Below are 19,274 nucleotides of genomic sequence, written 5' to 3'. Positions count from 1 at the left end.
TTCCATCGCTCTGCCAGGACAATATCCGACCAGCGCTGATAGAGCTCATCCAGGGCCGCGTACTCACTAACCACATGTCCATGCTGTTGCCACCTCTTTGCTCCGATCCATAAGCGTGGATTAGCACGGTGGAGGTCTAGTTCGCTACTTAATCATTTGTGCCATGTCATCAAGTTGTTGGCCTCCTCGGCCAAGTTTGAACTAGCGACTTTGGGAGGAACGTAACCAACCGATCCGCCTAGGTCGCTGCAAACGACATCTTACGTGAATGTTTTTCTTGGTTTTCCTTATGTGGCAGTATAGTTTTCACTTTTTTTTTCTCATTCTCCTTCTTCTTTTCAGGCCTGGCTGGGATGTGTTCGAGTGTGCGTGTGCAGCTCGGCAAGGTTCCACATCATCTGTGCCGCAACTATTGTCGTGACGTCACGTAAGTTTTGCGAGTGGTCCAATAGGCAATGCCAAGCAATATCCATTGGTTCAGGCAGTATGGTATTTCCTCTTCCTGCACAGGACGCAGGTACCCGGGTTCGAATCCCGGTGCTGGCTGTGCTGTCTGGGGTTTTTCCTGGGTTTTCCTGGGGCGCTTTCGGACATATGTCGGCACAGTTCCGTTAGAAGTCGGCCCAGGACGCGCATTCCTCAAGGGCGTTAGTCGTGATGTTGCCCACCTATGTGAGATCGACAATCGACAACGTTTTGACGTCATCGCCGGTTTGCTTGTTTGGACAATCGCGTCGTCTGCTACCATCTGCTACACACAGAGAGAACCGGGAGTAGAAACAAAAAAGAAAGAGAAAAAGAAAAGAAGTGCGAAAAGCGCCGGCCCCGATTGGAGCGCGGTCTCTCTTGTAACCCTGGTGACGTCACAATTCTCCTCCTCCCCTTGTTTCGACCTCTAGAGCGAGTCGAGCGGGAACGCGCGCGTCGATGTTCGGGGGCGTTTTATTTCAAGAAAAATACTGGGTACCGAGAATTTGTGTGTGTGTGTGTTAGTTGTCATGTCAAGTTACACCTTTTCGCAATTCGCCAGAAATAGAAAATCTTTTGGGTGGCTTTCTGGGCTCCTTTAAAAGCAAGAGCAACATGGAAAAAGATGAGAGACAACATGTGCCCAGTGCAGGGGCAGCCATGCTTTCGCATTTCGGGCAAGTGTATACATACAATGAAAGTAGTAGAAAGAGGAACGAAGTGTGGTCACATTCGGTGCTTTAAAAATTAAAACGGCACTAGCTCAGTGCCTACAGGGTTGAACGTGATGTACGTTCATAGCTCCTCGTCAAGCATCTCATTACCGGAAACAGTAACGGAAACCTAACGGAAACGAAATTGAGTGGCTGGTACCGGAAACGAATAACGGGAAAGAAAATGTTCCAGAAACGGAACAGGAAACGGTAACGAAAATACTGCCGTTACTGTTCACTTCTGTTCGGAAGCCACCAGCACAACACCATCTGAAATCGATATAAATAAATAAATACATCAAAAATTTCCAAGCACGTAGGAATTTTTTCGATAAAGGTATCTTTATAACGGTGTATTTATGTATTTTTACGAGCGAGGTACTCGGGCTTGTACTAGTGTAATTCCTGCTCTGAAGTACCCCGTCCCATCGTCGTGCATGCAGCGGTTGTTGTGGTACTATTGAAAGCAGGGCACTTCCTCCATTCTCGTCTCTCTCGCGGTGGCGGCTGTAATGGTGTGGCATAGTTTCGGCATAATTAACCAATCCATACTACCACGTGATATTACTGTGTCAGAGGGGCAAACTGACATTGCAGTCATTCAAGCAAGCCCGATACAAACGCCGGAGCGATGGTAACCAAAAATTTCGTGTCTTTTTCTTTTGTGTGTGTGTGTGCGTGGAACTTCTTAGAACTTTTTTAAGATATATTTTCTGTACTACGTACGCATAGAACCGGGACTGTTAGATTATTTTCTATCCCTTCCATTGAAATAAATACATGCTTTTTTTGTGTTTACCTAGTTATGCATTCCGTGGCACATATGATGAATGCCTACAACTTCTCCTGGCACTACAATTTGGAGTACAAAGAAGTCAACGTCGCACAATACAGGGGAGAGGTAAGGTTCCGCGTGGATAGTTGATTACACAGACAATAATGTAAAGACTATCGCATGTGGGTACTTATAACTTTTCTGCTGTAATGTAGGCACGATATAATAAAGCAGTTTAAAAGCGTTTATCCTCGGCAGCAGTACCTTGTTAGTTCTAACCGCGTCGAGCTGATCTATGAAACATCATAAGCTTGAACAGGAAGGTGGTAACAACAGTGTTGAACGTATTGTTAGCTGCTTTCTGTCAGCGCCAAGATCTCATTAACCGTTTTTTTTTTCTTCTCTCTCTGTCCACAGGATCCCTTTTTAATAATACTCAGAACTGGTAAGTCGTCTAAAGTTTTTCACGTACATAGGCTGAGCAAGCTTTTGGAGATATGAATTAGATAAGTATGTGAGACAAATATATACCCAGTTTTTCACGGTGTGAGTTGGGACCGTGTTTCACACATTTGAATAACCGCGTATGACCTGCACGAATCCCTGCGAACGAATATGCATGTGAGCTTTATTTATTTGTTTCTTACGAGTACCCGCCCAAGGCAAAGCACACGATTTATAAATCTCACAACTCATAGACACCTTGTTATAGAATAGAAATAAGTTCGTTCCTTATTATTACGTATAATTTATGCTAAGTGTATATGCCCTTGGACTATATTGCTACACAACCAAAAGCGCCGATCTGCTTAGACCTTGGGCTGTCAGCCGACCTTAAAACACGAACACAAAACGCAGCCAAATGAGGCTGACTTCTCTTGCCCTCTGCGAAAAAATATGTCTCAACCCGTCTGGATAAAAATAAATGCGTGCCATGCACGTAAGCAAACCTTGCAGTCAAACATACCGCGGCTGGAGAAAAAAAATCGGACGCCACACGTGCCACAGCCACATCTGCTCGTGGTAGCCTTACAGATACCCAAGAAAACCTCCGTGCACCGAATGTTCGTAGTTTTTCGTGTAATTTGTTTGAAGAGCCTACTCCTTCGAGAAGCTTTCGAATTTGGCAGTTCACCAAAGCAAACGGGCCATGAGCACAAATTGACGTTCCTCTATAGCTTTCCGCAAAGTGCAAAAGTGCAACATATGTTTTGAGAGGCTAATTATTGCCCTGTATGGGTCTTTATTGTCGCTAACTGGGAGATTGTTGAGAAGTAGAAAACACGCGGTCTTCACAGAAATCTAGCAACAACGAAGCTCCCGACAGCTGGAATAATCCTTCTCTTCGGCATGTAACGCAATATAGTGTAAAAGCTCAGAAATAATGTAATCAGAACACGACAACAGACACCAAATTGTGAATGTAGATTGAAAAGTAGAAAAAAAAAACGTTACGCGTGCAACATCCTAAGTAGTATACTGTCATCAAGCAGAGGAGTTACCTATGGATGTATATATAGGACGCTTTACACAGGCAGATTACCACCATGTTACATACCAGGTAACAGCTCTCCCAAGGGAAAATCATTTTTTGTTCATTCCATACCATGCCCCGAACAATCCTGGAGCTTCGGAAAAGTCGCCACGAACTCATGTAGCAAGCGACACTCGCGTCGTTCCGCGAGCCTCCCAGCTTGTTGAACGCGTTTGTGGAGAAGAGCTCCTCAAGCGTTGTAGGGCCCGCTTGCACGGACGTCGAGGGAATTCCTCAGTGCCGTCCTCAATAGCTATGGCAGTGCTCCATGCACGAGTACCGTTAATGACTGTTGTGAGTGCAAGAAGCACTGCCGAAGCTACTGAGGTCACCACCGAACAATTTCCTCGACGCTCGTGCAAGCGGGCCTGGTGTTTCAGGTATCAGACCAGAGTTTCGGGTATCAAAAACCGTAGCGCAGCGTACCCTTAGCTGACATTACTCTTACTGTTATTATTATTATTATCTCTATTCGTAGTGCCCGGTTGGACAGGCCTCCTTATGATGTGTCTCCTCACGTTTCTTTCCGTTGCTTCAATGAAGTACGTCAGGTAAGTACAGTAACAGAACTCGAAATGGTGCTTGCTAAGTACAGGTGAATTTATGACCGCGAGAGTTAAAGGAAGAATTAGAGGTGTTTGTCCGAATGTCTTCAAGCAATCGCGCAGCATCCGAAACTCGGACATAATTAAATACGAGCTACAATACATGCTTGCAGGACAAAGTGCCACTCCGGACTCAGAAAACAGCGTTTATTTTATTTAGTCCATGAAAAGAAGGTTCCTTAAGGATGCTATACGCGAAATTTTAATCATATTTACGAACGCTGTGCATTTCTGTCAATTTTTGAAGATCTGCTGAGCCTCCACAAGTTTCGATGACGCAACGAGCGAGTGACGTAATCATAAGCCCACAAATTCCAATGACGTCATGTTCTGGAGAGGGCATTCGTCTCCTAGCAACGACGCCGGCGTCCGGGGAGGATCACGTGCAGTCACGTGGTGGAGAAGTCACGCGAGGCTGATCGAAAGAGGGGAAAATGGGAGAGATGTCTTCTCCCTGTGTTTTCTCCAAGGTCGGAGCGGTCCGATGTTATGTCACGTGGGGCTCCGCTACCGGAGTGCAAAAAGTGCACCTCCCTGGAAGACGCGAAGGGCAACAACGTTGCCAGATGAGACTCGGGCACTCCGTCGGAGCATAACATGACGTCACGGTTCTCAAAAATAAAAAAATATTTTTCTCTATCTTTCGTGTCACGTAGAACCAAAATATTTTGCAGGAATGTAAAGTGAGACAAGAAGATCTCAGTAACATAACTTTGGTAGGATTCTGAGGACACGAGATTTAGTCCGTAGTGGCACTTTAAGGCGGTGCATCATAGCCGGCACTTCGTCGTCTACAGTCAAGGGATGGCGCAGCGAGCGAAATGGTTTGCGCAGTCACCGCTTCACAACATTATGGCGCTTGCTTGGATATGCAGTACCGCTGATGTAACGTCCTCTTTCTGTGTTATTTTCGTTTTCTCTTGGCGCGCGACGGGTCAAGCGAAATCTTGTGCAAACATATGACCGCTCGTGCTTACCCAAGTCCAACACTTTAAACACGCATATCGCGCTCGGCCAGACGGAACAATTAGTGGCGCGGCTTTTGAATGCGCACAGGCTGTCCAGCTGTCTCCTGAACTTCTTCGTCGATCTGCTGCTGTTCCGTGCTCTGTTGTTGTCGGGCGAAGGGTTAGTCACCAGTCGTTTCGTGTGATTTCTGCAATGCTTGCGCATATAATAAACGAAATCTCTCGTAGCACAAAAAAACCTAGGTTGGACACGACGCGGTTGAAACAAGTTGGTGTCGGCATGTTATAGCCTACCGACATTACGCGGAAATTGCGAAACGAAACCGCAACCTGTTTTCTTTATTTCCTCTCACCCTGGGCTTACAAATTTCAGACCACGTTGTGGTGGTGCAAAAAGCTTCATTTCCTTCCACAGTCAACGGAAATGAAATAAGACTGCAAAGAGGCTTGCTTAGAGATTCCCACATCCTTGGACATCAGTGGAGGAGGAGGCGGAGGAGAAAGGCAAAAGAGAAGACGAAAAGGGAAGAATAGCAGGGTAGAGGACAAAAATATGTGTGCGTGGTCCATGCAGCTGCTTAGAACGTAAAGTGCGAATGGAGGTTTCCAGTTTGGTCGGGTATATAATTCGGGTCTGTTGTGCTCATCTTGGTCGTCACTAACCACGGCCCCACTCTTCGCCCAAGTACAGATCAGCATTGTCCGCTGTACTTTATTGTACACTAAACGGTATGGACGTGTCTGAAATCTGCTCCAACCAGCTCCATCCACCGCCCGAAATTCCAAATGCTTAGAGTCTAGGGGACCGCACTTGATCCGCGCTCCTAACCACGTCATGGGACGAGGGGATTCCCAGTGCGGTTCAAATAACTATTGTAAAGTTGTCCCCCCTTCCCGTTGACATCCTACTGGATGAGTGCTAAAAGCGCTGTCATGTTTCCGGCATCCAGTGTAAAAGAAAAGATTTCACTGTATAACCTATCCAGCGCCACCATTTTTTTTTACAAGCATGATCCTTCCACATTTCTGTGGCTGCGACTGGGAATTCCAAGATAAATAAGTTTCATCTACTATCCCCCGAGAAAATGAGCATCGTTGAACAAACAAACAAAATTTGGAGCTGGGCTACTCTGCCCGTGCTCGTGCTCCCGCGTCATGGTCAACGTCGGCCTCGTCGTCTTCCGGCCACGTGCAGCGGTATTGCATTTCCAGCGGTCAAATTGTTGTTGCTTGTGACGACACACTCGATGGGAGATGGCAGCACTGCGCTGCCCATTCTGAAGCGGCGTACTCCACGGATGACCATACCTGACAAAAACTCGTGTGCCGAGCCAACGGCTTAACATAGATGAAATCTTTTTGTTTGTATTGGTTCTTGATATGTTTTACTAGTGCGTGATCGAGCCCGATTTTCGATTTTGGGCGGCTCTATTTTGTAAGAGAGCGGAATCTCGAATATAGCTTTTCCCAAACCTTTCGACGACGATATAAAAATTTCTGAGTCTAAAACGCAAAATCTGCTTCGATCACGCACTAGATTTAAGCATCGTCTTTCATTTAAAAGCAGTTGCATGGAGATCAACCAAGTTTTCGCGGCGCTACGGGAGTTGAAAAATGTATGGGGATTCCCATAGAGCGTCGGTGGTGATGCACCGCCTTAATATATGAATGAGGAGTAGACAACACTAAGGCGTCAATGACTCTTTCACAGGCGTGCCTGCTACGACTTGTTCTGGTACACGCACCACCTATTCTTGTTGTTCCTCCTGCTCATGATCTGCCATCCTCTCAGGTAACGCACTTTTTGGTAGTCCCTCAGCGATGTTACGATGGCGCGACGGGCACGGAGCGCGCTTTCTTATACGCGCACTAATAATGAGAAACTTTTTACAGTGGTGTACTCAAGGAACAGAAAAACACAGAAATGCACGTGCCGGGATGCCATTACTTGAATGGCACAGTTGCTGGTTTTGAGGTGGTACCTTTTCCAGAGCCTTCTCCCGGTGGAATAACATTGTGCTTCGAACCTCCAGAGTTCATCTCTCAAAAGAGCGAGGTGAGCCCTTTGCCAATCATTTTCCCCATCGTGGGACTTTTTTTAACGCAAGCACGATATTTCATGAAAAATAATCAAGAAGATGACGGGCCACAGAGACCTTACTGGGAAAGTTCTCAGTGGACCGCCACTACAGTGCAATGACTGGCTCAGTGTCGTGTATTCAGATTCCTACCGCAGCTTTGATATCAAACAGTGCCAAACGTATAATGCCCTGTTTTCATGACACAGACGTGGAAGTGGGTAGCAGCAGCACTTGCAATATACTCCGTGGATGTGTTGTGCCGCCTTGTACGCCGGTGGCGTCCTACGCACCTTGTAACCGTAGAAGATCTCCCTGGAGCTGTGCTGGAACTCCGGCTCGACAAGAAGAACTTCACCGCGCGGCCAGGTCAGGTGCGAACTCCGTTCATACAAGGCTATTGCATGTAAAACATTCTGGCTTCGCGTCGAGTAGAGCCCGGAAACTCCTTCCGATTTATTTAGCTTTCATACGCGGAAGGTGACCGAAGAAGCGATAGTCCTAATACCCTGTCCCCTTGCGTTCCCAACAGTATGTGCTGCTTCAATGTCCGAAGATATCACTGCTGGAGTGGCATCCCTTCACAATTACCTCCGTAAGTATTTCACGAGGGAAGCTCTAAGATACTGTGATGATGTCAATGTTGTGTTACTGATGTAGAACGCAATCCATGAGGAGTAGTTCAGTTTCTCATAGTTGCATACTGGTGTAACATCGGAGCGCAGCACGCACTATGGCCCGCAGTGCATTCTGTGTCCTGACGGTACCACTGTGGTACTCACGCGCCTGCGATTTCTTCAGGGAAAGACCTAGTCTGTGTATCTGTGTCTCTCCCAAATGTCCTCAAAAGTATGCCCCTCATGCTGCACAAGCTGCGGGACACATCTTGGAGCCCTCTGTACTGTGTAGGAGCAGATAGTTGTGGACGGATTTCCTATGTCTATGTGGAGAAAGTACAGGTCTTTTGTATTTACTCCCCATCTTAGACTCCCCGACCCTGGAATTTACTCCCAGGCATTCCAAGTAGTCCCCAAAATTACGCATTAACTTCTGTGCATTTAGTCCGGAAAGGGAATGGACGTGTGGCAATGCATGTAGTTCCCAAAAGGACTAAAATTTCCCGTTTTCTTTTTTTTTAACTTCTTCTCTTGGACTGCATGCCTCCGATGCACTACAAACTATGCCGCTGCCACTACTGAACATTTTCTTGACAGTGTCCCACGGGACAAGACGGAAGCTTTACACTGCACATCAACACGGAAGGCGACTGGTCTGGTACGGGACGTTTGTCAACAAATTTTTCTTTACCGATCTTTTTTTTTCTTCACGAGACTGTCGGCGTTTACTTTCCACACTTCCTCTGTAAGGTACGCTCAGAGAGAAACTGACAGCACAAAGCGCGGCGAAAAGCAAACCTGGAAGATATCCGAGGTAAGACGTTTAATTAGAAACAGGAGTTAAGAAACCATCTCTAACTGCATGCGTTTAATAAACTGTTTGTAATATTTTACTCGTAAGCATTTACAAGAAGAAAGAGAGAGAGAGAGAGAGAGAGAGAGAAACACTTTCTAAAGCTCGATATAGTCAGAGTTGCGACACCAAACGAAGAATTTGGCACAGTTATTGCCATTGGAACAGAGGCACGTGGCAATATCCCACGACGAAGTTCTCTTTTTCTGCGATAATACGCTATGCAAGTAGGTCAGCTGTCTGCGGAGCTCCAGTTTCCCTCTCTCCCCTGTTGCGCGTGGAGCAAGCTGATTGGTCCCTCTCTCAAATAAGAGGGGTGATATTTCAAGGTGAGGGCGCAAGTGGTCTCTACTGCGGATTCATCGACACTTTACCCTCTCCCCTGTGCTGAGACAAACCGTCGAAGCGCATGCGTAATCACGGAGACTGAGGGAGAGAGTGAAAGCGCCTCTATTGCAGTGCCAGTTCCTGTTTGGGATAACTTTCAGTTTGGGATAACTTTCGAACGCGGGACCGTATCGGCATGGGATTTGCTCGGTAAATTCGGGAGACAAATCTTCTCATGATCAGCATGTCTATTCCAAAAGTGTGTGAGTCGTTTCACATCTTTAAGAATGAAATTCAAAACAAAAATATTTCGAAAATTGTTAGGCATTCCTCCGTTACATCACGCTATACAAATATCGCCCGTATTGTGCAGACTCTACGTGGACGGGCCATTCTGCAGCCGCTCTGAAGGCGTGAAAGACCACAAGATCACTGTTTGCATCGCCGGAGGCATCGGCGTTACTCCGTTCGCTGCTGTGTTAAACAATTTGTTGTAAGTTTAGGTCACTTTATTAGCATTATTCAATCACCAACTTGTCGTAGTGACAAATTAATTGTAATTCCATTGACCTCGCAGTGCTACCGGCTGCTTAGAGAAGTTGGAACGCTTGCACTTCGTCTGGATATGCAAAAGTATCGAGGTGTTCGCATCCTTTGCTGACTTACTGGTCGGCGTTCACTACAAGGCAAGTGTCTAGATTTTTATTATAAGGATTCGTATTATAAATCCAAAATCTCGCTCAAAGCCACAGTTCAAAGTATTAATGTCGTCAGTCACCATTGCTTCCACGAATTTTCATAAGAACCCGCAAAAAATTTTCATTAGCATCGGACTCCCCAAGAGTAAGGGAGAGCTCTGGCGTATGTCCCCCACCAACAACGCGCGCACCTTCCCGGTCTCTGCTCTCCGTCCCACGTTGGAAGACAGCCGGTAGCTGTGGCAGACGGAAATCGGAAATCTTAGAGGAGGAGCAACGTTGCCAAAGGGGTGGCAGATAGCACTCGCACTATGACGTCATACTTGTCAAAACCAGAAATTAATATTATGATACCTCCGCGCCACACAGAGAGAAAAAAAATATTTTGCGAGAATGCAGCGTGAGACACATGGATTGTATTGGCATAAGTCCGATAAGAATCTGAAGACCGGGGATTTGGTCCGTAGTTGCGCTTTCAGAAGATCGTCATCATAGCTTGGGGATTCCAGACCGATAAGTATATGTAGGAAGTTAGTCTTCGGTTTTTCGCCTATAGTCGTGCTCACCCTAAGAACATCGCATCCATTCCAATCGATTTTGAAACTATACAGTATGATTTTATTCCTCCTGAACCATTGACGTCCGTAACGAAAATCCCACGTGAAATAGTAGCGTAGTTTCACTGTTATTCGACGGAATACATGAAAAGAGCAGACGCCGGATGTTGAAAGTACGCCGGAATTTCCTCTCTGGAAAAAAAGAGAAAACGTCACTCCGTAAGACCCAATGAGGGCGCGACCGTGAGAAACGGAATGCCGCGATGGTCTCGTAGAGTTAAGCAACGTTGATACTGCCGCGCCGTGCGGGAGCCCGTAACGGCAGATACGTCACTTGGAGGACGCCGGAGGCCCGTTCTCCGGCGCCGTCCAAGCAGTCGCTCTTTGCGCGACTGACGCCGTCGGACGGGTAATGACTAACCAGTCGTGGGAACAAGGCGTCTGTTTCTGGTTCCGAACGCTGCGTTTGTTTTTCTTCACATTACCCTCGTGGTGAACACGCCGCTTTCGCTGTCATCTGAACGTCGTGCGCCGTGGCAGATCGCGACATGTAATTGCTGCTACAATAGACTACATCCCGGTGACAAACGCGACCCGAACTGCAAAGATACATGCTTGAAGGAGTCGATGTGGGAATTAATAGAGAAGGGGTTAATTAAGAATGAATTAATAGGAATAGAGTCTCTGATCTCACAGCTCTGATCGTCTTTCGCGAAGTATTAATGACACTGCCAACAGAAGCACGTTGATTGTGGCGAGAACTTCATTTTGAAACTGGTAGGCTACTGAAACGGAGAGCTGAGCAGCTGGCCGGACAGCGGAGAGAGAAGTGGCGCAGGTCTCGCTCTCGTCGAGATAGCTCGAGATTACGGCGACCGTCGGGTGCCCTGAGTGTGAACACTCTTGCTGTTCTCCGGTCGCAGTTTCAGGCAACGAGAGCGGGAGCAGTGGGAACCCGTCCTTACGGGGCGTCTAAACGGCGCCTTTCCTCCTCTGAGCGCTGCACTCTCACTGTTCCGCTTAGGGAGTGACGTCACGGCGCCGGAGCTTCTGCGGCCACGGAAGCAGCGCTGATTTTTAAAAATTCGCTTATTTAATATCTGAGCACTTCTCGGACGAAAAAATTAGCCCGGTAGACTGTCGGCCGATGCTGAACATAGTGGTATCAGTTTCATAGGTGGGTTTCCGGGTGCGACTGTCCCCGAAGTATAACACTTCTGAGTGCCTGGCTAACGCATATTTTGTTCTTTATATTTTTATCAGATGTGGATGATGAACAGGCCTGATTTTTTCGACATGCAACTGTACGTAACCCAACAGATTCCCTACAACATAATAAGGGTAAGAACCAGCGGAGACGTCAGCTTCTTCTACTTGTAACCTTGGACTGAAAATGATTATCTTCTGTTTCAGAGTTTGTTTAGAAGAAAATATGAATTGCTGGCTCATAGGATGCATGTTGGAAGGCCAAACTGGTCAACATTATTTGAAGAATGGCAAACAATATACCAAAGGTGAGAGACTTCTTATGGATGCGGGCCAGAATGTGGCACTAACATCCCCCGATTCGCTATAAATTCAGCAGATTATTGTGTGCCATGTTTGGCATTTCTCAGGCTGCACAGAGCAGTGTCGTCAACAGACATTCTGCTGTGCAATTTTGATCGCACCCTCTTCTGGGTGCATCGATAACATATATGTTGCCATCGACTACATATTAAAGCAGCACTATAAAGTACAAACATTTTGTAGTTCAGTGCTCTTTTAATGCTTGATGCATTTCAGAAAAGTGCTTTTCCATCTCTTTCTACAGAAAGAAAGTTGCAGTATTCTGCTGTGGACCCACACCTCTGAACAGGGAGATCCGAAGGTACTGCTACAACGCCGTGCTGGCAGGGCACAGGTTCTCCTTCCACAAGGAAAGTTTCATGTAGAAGACGGACCAATACTTATAGACATTTGATAGTAATGAAAATCTCCAACCAAGGTACAGGATGGGGGTACCAGATGTTTCGGAGCCAGTTCGGCTCCTGCACGGCATTTCAAAGAATTTGAAATGCGTGACATCTACTCAGTGCCAGAAGCATCCATCGTGATGTCCTACACAGTCTGCCGAAGTGGACCAGCTCGTGATAGTCAGTGTCATTGTGATACTACAAAACTGTGAACATTTTATTTGTGAGCCATAGGCATTTCTGTACAACATATTTAAAACGACGACGACTCAGTTGACGTACCAGCACCATGTATGGCACTTACTCAAAGGTGCGAAAGTCAAGACCGTCCAAAGAGCATGACCAGCTCTGTGTGTCTTGTGTGTGGAAACATGTCGACTGGACATGCAACTAGGGGTCTAAACGGGGGCCCAATTTCACGGGACTTTGGACTTATCTTGCACAGCCTGGAAAACAATGGATTGAAAAATAATAATTATGATCGTGTGATGGTCACAGAATTTGGGGAGAAAGTGCCGAACAGAATTGCAGAGATTATATTGTTCTACAGTAGCCAGTTGTGCTAGGCGGTGAGTATCTGTAAGAGCTTAAAGGCAATAGGTGATGAAGGAAATCATTGAAGCCTATTCTGTACATACTGGACAAGACATGCACCAGCCAGGCTTCAATTCCCCTTTCTGTTAAGGAAGTCAAACAGTGCAGCTGTGAGATAATTGAAGTCTGAAATTTCAGGGTTTGACCCGATTCTTCCCCGAATATAAGGTTGCCACTATAGGGTGAAACCTGATTTTTACCCGGGCAAATTGCCCTCACTGAAACATCTGTAGGTCTGCACAGTAGCTTTTTTGTCAACAAACGCAATTACATCACCGTTTGTAATATACCAGTAGTAGAATTTGAGTAATAGAGCCTAAATTTGGCATGCTGGAAGTTTTCCCAAATATTTCCCAAATTTGCATGAATTTAGAGCACATATTTATTTCCGTGATTTTTACCCCCCCAAATTTGTAAAAAAATACAAAAATTCAGCTGAAACGACAACAGTACCAGAGATTCTGACCTATATGAATTGATAGTCTGAGGTGGCACTTATACGTGGACTGAAGCGTAAAAATTTCTACTCGCGAAATGAAGGATGATGTTACCATGACATCAACACAGAAGGAACGGGATTCATGCAACAGTAAAGTACACCATAACTCTGCTTGTGATTACTCTCTCAGGATCGACAAAACCGTGCAATAGCATTTTTAAACTCACTCTATGAAGTTGTCCAGTGCCGCACCATCAGGTTTGCAGGATATGTAAATAAGTCGTTTTATTTGGTGGTATTCACGTAGTGCCCTGATGGCTTTGACAGCTGTTGGAAGAATAAAACAGAACGAAATTAAAAAGAATAGTGGTCTGCATCTGCAAGAAGGATGGGTTTGCAAGTGATAGCTGCTACTGCGGCAGTTTCATTCCATTTTGAAACCAGTACACATCCTCCTTTTCCTTGGAAAAGGCAAAAGGAGGAATAGCAGGATGTTCTGACATCTGATGTCTCGAGATGGTGACATGCTAAACACTATTTCACATTTCCAAGATTTCTGTGGCATTACGGACATTCTTAAAGGGACTGTAAAGTGTAATACAACCACAATGTATCTATGTCCCACAATGGAGATCTCGGCCTTGAGGTAACACACACAAGCAATACGTCTCAGTAGTCAGTACTTCATACGTTACACATTAATGAATTTCAAATATTGATAGGCCATCCAGATTGCAGCGTCCACAGACATCCGCGATAAACAGCTGGAGGCCTTCCCATATTGGCCAACCTTCCCAGATTACCATGTGACAGTGAGGTACTACACAACGCATTTACGACAAATTATACTAATTACTCCGAAACCTGCTTGAAGACTCACAGCAACTCTTGGGCAGTACGGTTTAAACGGTTGTAACCTGCATGCACATCAGCACCGTCTGTTGGACTTTCATTTTGTGTTGTCTGCTAACTGCCATCATTCATTGTTCAGGAGTGATTGGAGGGAACTGAAGGTGAAAACAGTGAAAGCTGCTTTTCTGCAACTGCTCCATGCGAAGCCTCACATCCATCCCACGCCAAAGGATACTCGGTTTGGGCTGTAGTGTTCTGGGATGCACCTGCTGTGCATCTTCATTAACTGCCACACTGCTGCTGCATATGTTGCAGCTGAAAAGCATAGTTACGTGCGTTCTCAATCGATGACGTGCACGTCGCCACAGTGTTGGTGGATCAAGGAAGACCGCAACTTTTGCTGGGAGCAGCTATCTTTGAAATTTGATTGCCAAAAAATGCTCAATGTACAACAGCATCTGAAGCATTGACGTTACAAGCAACATGCAGCTTCTACAAGTATACCATTCACTATACAGTCCCTTTAAAGTAATTGTGGACAAATTCATCTCGTATGTAACACTCTCATTACACTGTGGCAGAGAAGATTTACTAGAGACACAATTTCCATTGAAGACAGGAAGAGGGTTTTAGCGTGTAGCTAACAAAGTAAATCTCACAATGTGAATATGGGTCTGCAGAAACAATAAAACAGTTCTAAACTGCACTTGTGCAGTGCTCTCCCTTGCACTCATCATGTGTGCTAGGCTTTCTTTTTTCTTACTCTGTTTCTACTTGAAGAAAATTGTGCAGTGCTATTACCATGCACTCCCTTGGAATACCAGGGCTGCTTCCAGTGCCGGATTTACAGTGGTGGGGGCCCCAGGGCACTGTGCTGTGGGAGCTCACGTGTATTCTATGTCTATCCAATGTGTTATTCGGGGTCGATATGCGTGGACGGAGGACAGATTTTTACCAAGTTTCCGTTTCAGGGATGCATTTCAGGCATGCAAAACAGATTTCCCTTGGAAAAGAACTTTACTGGTGGGGGCTCCTTTGTGGTGGGGGCCCCGGGGCAAGTGCCCTGTCTGCCCTCCCCTAAATCCGGCACTGGCTACTTCCCATGTACTATGCGCACAGTCCGCAACTACTGATTTAGCCTAATGAAACTTTATACTTACGGAGTCCCCCACGTCCTGGATTCATAACAGCGCAGATATCTTCGCAGAAGAACTCATTTCTCACGCTTGGGATCAGCACTTCTGCACGTCCAGCTGCAAACTTTGCATTTGTGATGCCTAGAATGCAACAAAATGGAGCCAGAAATGTAGAAAACGAGTCAATAAATGTGACATCATTCAACAGCTGCTCTAGAGACACTGGATCCTCACCATTGAGTTGTGCTGTAAATGTGGCATCTTGCACAGCTTGTGCACTTGCGTCTATTCCAAAAGTAGAATGGAGATGCTTTGCCTGTGTCAAGCTTATTGTACCTTTGCAAGAGACACATGTAACAGAAATTAATGAAAAAAGTTGTGCCTTCAGCTGCATCTCCATAGATTTGATGCTGAGCTTACCAGTACCGCAGCAGATGTCTAGGAGCGTTGTGTCTGGAGTACAGTTCAGCATCTGGTGCACGGTATCGTAAAGGTACGTCGCCACTTCAGCATTCACTTGGAAGAACGACTCTGGAGAGATCCGAAACTTGATCCCTGCTATGTCTTCAACGATAAAGGGCTCCCCATGCAGAAGTTGAAATGGCGCCTGCTCATGAGAGCACCTTGTGTGTGGGCTTTCAAAAGAGAAACTATATCAGAGCAAAGCAGGAAGAGCCACACATGCACCAAATAAATTTCTTTGTGCAGCTAACACTGGAGTTTGGTTGATTTGAACATTTGATGTTAATAGCTTCTCACCATGCTTGAAAGTATAGTGATTTGATCTGACATTCTTTTCCACTTCCATGAACGAAAAAGTCCTTCAGCTTTCCTTTCTCTTCCTCGAGCTCTCCCTAACAAAAGGGTGAATGCATCTCACCAGGTTTACACTATAAATGCACAGTCTACTGCACACTTCAAATGATAAGACTGCACTACCTCACTGAGTTGCTGTGGGTGCATGATAATTATGGCCATGATGTCACCGTTCCTGTTTGATCTGACCACAATATTCTTCCAGTATCCATTAAAACCAGTTTCATAGCAACCAGGTAAGGGAGATCTCTGGATATAATCTTGAAATGCCTGTGATATGAATGGGTATTACCTAGACTTCCCACTACGCAGTGATGGGCAGTACTTGAAGTACTCGGTACTTAAGTAATACTTAAAGGACTTTTGGGGGTACATTCCTTTTATTTTACTTCAAGTAATCCTGCTAAACAATACTTTCTACTCTACCTGAAGTACATTTTGGTGTACTTTCCATTGAAGTACAACAAGTACCCTTCTATGAGCCTCGCTAGCTCACTGCACGACAGCTGGTGCCACATCACACCTGCCACCACGGTGCTCCTTGTGGTGGCAGGTGTGCCCCCCCCCCCAACCAACCAACCAACCAAGATCACGATGGCCGATAAAAGGGATATGGCGCAGACTAACTGGTGCATGATTATGAAGGAACGAATAACCGAGAGACACGGGACTATTGTGTTTGTCTTCGTGTCCCGTGTCTCTCGGTTATTCGTTCCTTCATCATCACGATGGCGTTGGCTTCGGAGCACTGCACCTCAGCCTATTTTAGCCAGTTTGAAATTATGTTGGAGCCGATAAATTGGCGCCTCTCAACATGCTCTTCCACATTGTTTGCTCGTGCATGTAGTATCCATTCTGTGGTTTACCTGTGTGGTTGCATTTGATCGTATATGTACATGCATATTAGTCCCTGCAAAGAACTAAAAGGTGCAGCATTAAAACAGCATGTTGTGCTGTCAAGGCAATGTTAACATCAAGTCAACACCAGCTAGCATGCCTACTCATGTTATGTTCAGCATGTTGTATTTGGGGGCACTTTATAAGTACTTCAAGTACATTTCTCACTACTTTATGCTTCACTTAAAAGTATCTAGCACCGGAAGGACTTTTTCACTGTATTTAAGTGACATATGTTTGCAAGCACTTAATACTTTTTCGGGTACTTTGCCCATCACTGCCACTACGTGACAAGACACGGTATGAAATACCAGACTAACAGTAGACAAACCTTGGCAACTCTCTTGTGGCTGGCCTTGCATATTATTAGGTGTTCTGGGCTTACACAGACCACTTTTTCACCATCTATACAAAAGGTGCATAACACTTGTACTTCAGAGCAGTAAAAAAAAACAACAGTACATTTCAGTTGATAAGTGACAGAGGGACTCAGATTCTCTGAAGGAGTTGTGGGGTTTCTAGAGGGCATGTACAACAAAGACTTCTTGCATCAGCTACAGGTCAGCTAGGACCATCTCTATTGTGCAACAGCAGACAAAAATGAAGTGTTTATGGAGAGGGCCTACACTGCTCCTCCAACAAACCTCCCTCCTCCTCCTCCCAAGCTGTCAAATACGTGTGTGTCTTACCTGCTGGACTTCCTATGATGAATCCAACAGTTTTTGGTTCACCAGAAGGACCCTGACGTACAGAAAATTCATCCTTGTTTCTGTATGCTTCTGTTATAGGCTGAAAGAATAGTTGCAAGACAGGCAAAAAACGTTTAAGCACACTGCAGATGCTCTGTGCGAAGCGCTGTGTGTGTCAGATGTGCATCAAGTGCAGAAGGAACACAATTAACACTACAAAGCAAATGAAGTCAGGGAAGAGCTTTTTTGAACCTACAGAAGGTAAAACTGGTCGCAGTGGACAGGGCAAACCATGAGGGTCTTCTGGGAAACCTATCTTGGCTGCTTTCATCAGTTTCCCGAGCTTCCGCATGGTAAACGACAGGTCTTTGAATTTAAGCTGAAACACAACAGCTGCTGTGACAAAAATCTGCCCGTAGCACAAAGACTTTTCTTCTCATAATGGAGATCAGTGCATACATGAAGCTGTAGTGCGTACGGGTGCTTCCATAATGGTGTCAATGTATATGCCAACCTGAAACAATTGTACATATCTCTAAGTATCTATGTCAATGCTTGCTTAATGCAGCAAATACTCTCTCCCACGTAAATTTGCCGCAGAACCCCTCCAGAAATATTTTTCTGGCTACGCTACTGTTTGAGTGTGTTTACCGTTCATACTTGTTGTCCTCATTCGTGTGAAATTTTATTTTTTCCGTCTTCGTGGCCGCACATGATTTTGTGACTTTTTTGGCAAGGGTCTTTTCTGGTATGGGACTCGGAGGTGGCACATCCTCTACATGGGCGTGCTGCACTACTCTGCAGGCAAAAATACAGATTCATATACCAAAAAGGATGGATATCTAGCAGACAATTGCGTCATGCAATTCTCGAAACACGTTATTGATCCGAAACCCGTGGTTTCGAATTCCGCATTCATTCATTAACCATGCACCGCAGCCCTTGACAAAGCAGTTACATTTCAATGCACCTAAATGATTTATGCAAGCCGCGTTTACCTCCTTAGAGACCTTAGAGAACGTGATGAACGTAACTGGCTTGGACGAACCAAGAACTGTTTATTTTGTCCCAACGTTGCGAACACCATGCATCTGCTAATGGTCGCCGCCATCTTATACCATTGTTCGTAGATGGTTCGTAGGAAGCAGCTATGGTAGGAAGTGAGAGCCGTTTGAATCAAAAAGACCACGACAAGATAAGAGGGATTTTTACAGGAGACTCCTCATATATTTATCCAACTATTTATACAACCAGACAAAATAAGTTGAGCAGTGTGTAGAGAGTAGACCGTCGGCATGGCAGATCACAGCCGCGCTTTTCGAATACCTTTCTTTTGCGAAATACCTGTGGGCCACGGGCAGACAGGTTACTCGGTATTTACCAACCAACCAACATCACGATGGCCGATAAAACGGAGGATAGGGCGCAGACTAACTGGTGCATGATGATGAAGGAACGAATAACCGAGAGACACGGGACACTCTTGGGACACTCACGGGACTCTTACGTTTGTCTTCGTGTCCCGTGTCTCTCGGTTATTCGTTCCTTCATCATCACGATGGCATTGGCTTCGGTTGCTTTAGTCAGTACAATACACCCGAAACACGTGCCAGAGAGACCCAGAAAGAAAGAATACGTGACAGGGAAGAAACCGCACGCGAACAAGATTCTTGTTCGTATACGCGTTTCTTCCTATCTTTTTG

General features: G+C 45.6%; 2 protein-coding genes across 2 annotated transcripts in view; one reads left to right on the top strand and one right to left on the bottom strand.

Annotated features, from left to right (window-relative positions):
- The window catches only part of LOC135401055 (NADPH oxidase 4-like), a 53,715-nt gene extending 40,112 nt beyond the window's left edge, over positions 1-13,603 (top strand). The window contains exons 4-18 of the mRNA XM_064633191.1: positions 343-427; positions 1,985-2,082; positions 2,374-2,401; positions 3,969-4,041; positions 6,775-6,855; positions 6,957-7,119; positions 7,351-7,515; positions 7,674-7,736; positions 8,356-8,416; positions 8,509-8,572; positions 9,312-9,431; positions 9,516-9,624; positions 11,457-11,534; positions 11,607-11,707; positions 12,007-13,603. Coding sequence (XP_064489261.1) covers positions 343-427; positions 1,985-2,082; positions 2,374-2,401; positions 3,969-4,041; positions 6,775-6,855; positions 6,957-7,119; positions 7,351-7,515; positions 7,674-7,736; positions 8,356-8,416; positions 8,509-8,572; positions 9,312-9,431; positions 9,516-9,624; positions 11,457-11,534; positions 11,607-11,707; positions 12,007-12,127 — 1,410 coding nt within the window. The 3' untranslated portion in view covers positions 12,128-13,603. The remainder of the gene's footprint in view (positions 1-342; positions 428-1,984; positions 2,083-2,373; positions 2,402-3,968; positions 4,042-6,774; positions 6,856-6,956; positions 7,120-7,350; positions 7,516-7,673; positions 7,737-8,355; positions 8,417-8,508; positions 8,573-9,311; positions 9,432-9,515; positions 9,625-11,456; positions 11,535-11,606; positions 11,708-12,006) is intronic.
- LOC135401056 (tRNA (uracil-5-)-methyltransferase homolog B-like) lies at positions 12,345-18,703 on the bottom strand. The gene is made up of 13 exons (XM_064633192.1): positions 18,570-18,703; positions 18,223-18,369; positions 18,031-18,085; positions 17,828-17,950; positions 17,572-17,671; positions 17,214-17,287; positions 16,109-16,255; positions 15,929-16,023; positions 15,590-15,804; positions 15,404-15,505; positions 15,194-15,310; positions 13,409-13,508; positions 12,345-12,594 (listed from the first exon to the last, which is right to left on the bottom strand). Exons 1-13 carry the CDS (start codon positions 18,680-18,682, stop codon positions 12,468-12,470), a joined length of 1,515 nt encoding a protein of 504 aa, XP_064489262.1. The 5' UTR covers positions 18,683-18,703; the 3' UTR covers positions 12,345-12,467.
- Between the last annotated feature and the right edge of the window lie 571 nt (positions 18,704-19,274).

Source organism: Ornithodoros turicata, chromosome 7 (genome assembly GCF_037126465.1).
Source record: "Ornithodoros turicata isolate Travis chromosome 7, ASM3712646v1, whole genome shotgun sequence".
NCBI lineage: Eukaryota > Metazoa > Arthropoda > Arachnida > Ixodida > Argasidae > Ornithodoros > Ornithodoros turicata.
Note: the sequence above shows the minus strand (reverse complement) of the source record. Positions and strands in the feature narration are given on the sequence as shown.

What these genes read in the sequence shown, in the direction of transcription:
- LOC135401056 (XM_064633192.1), bottom strand. Translation starts at nt 18,682, where the DNA reads ATGGCGGCGACCATTAGCAGATGCATGGTGTTCGCAACGTTGGGACAA. An exon ending in CATCATAGGAAGTCCAGCAG is followed by an intron (nt 17,288 to 17,571) that starts GTAAGACACACA and finishes CCTTTTGTATAG; the next exon opens with ATGGTGAAAAAGTGGTCTGT. An exon ending in ACCCACAGCAACTCAGTGAG is followed by an intron (nt 16,024 to 16,108) that starts GTAGTGCAGTCT and finishes CCCTTTTGTTAG; the next exon opens with GGAGAGCTCGAGGAAGAGAA.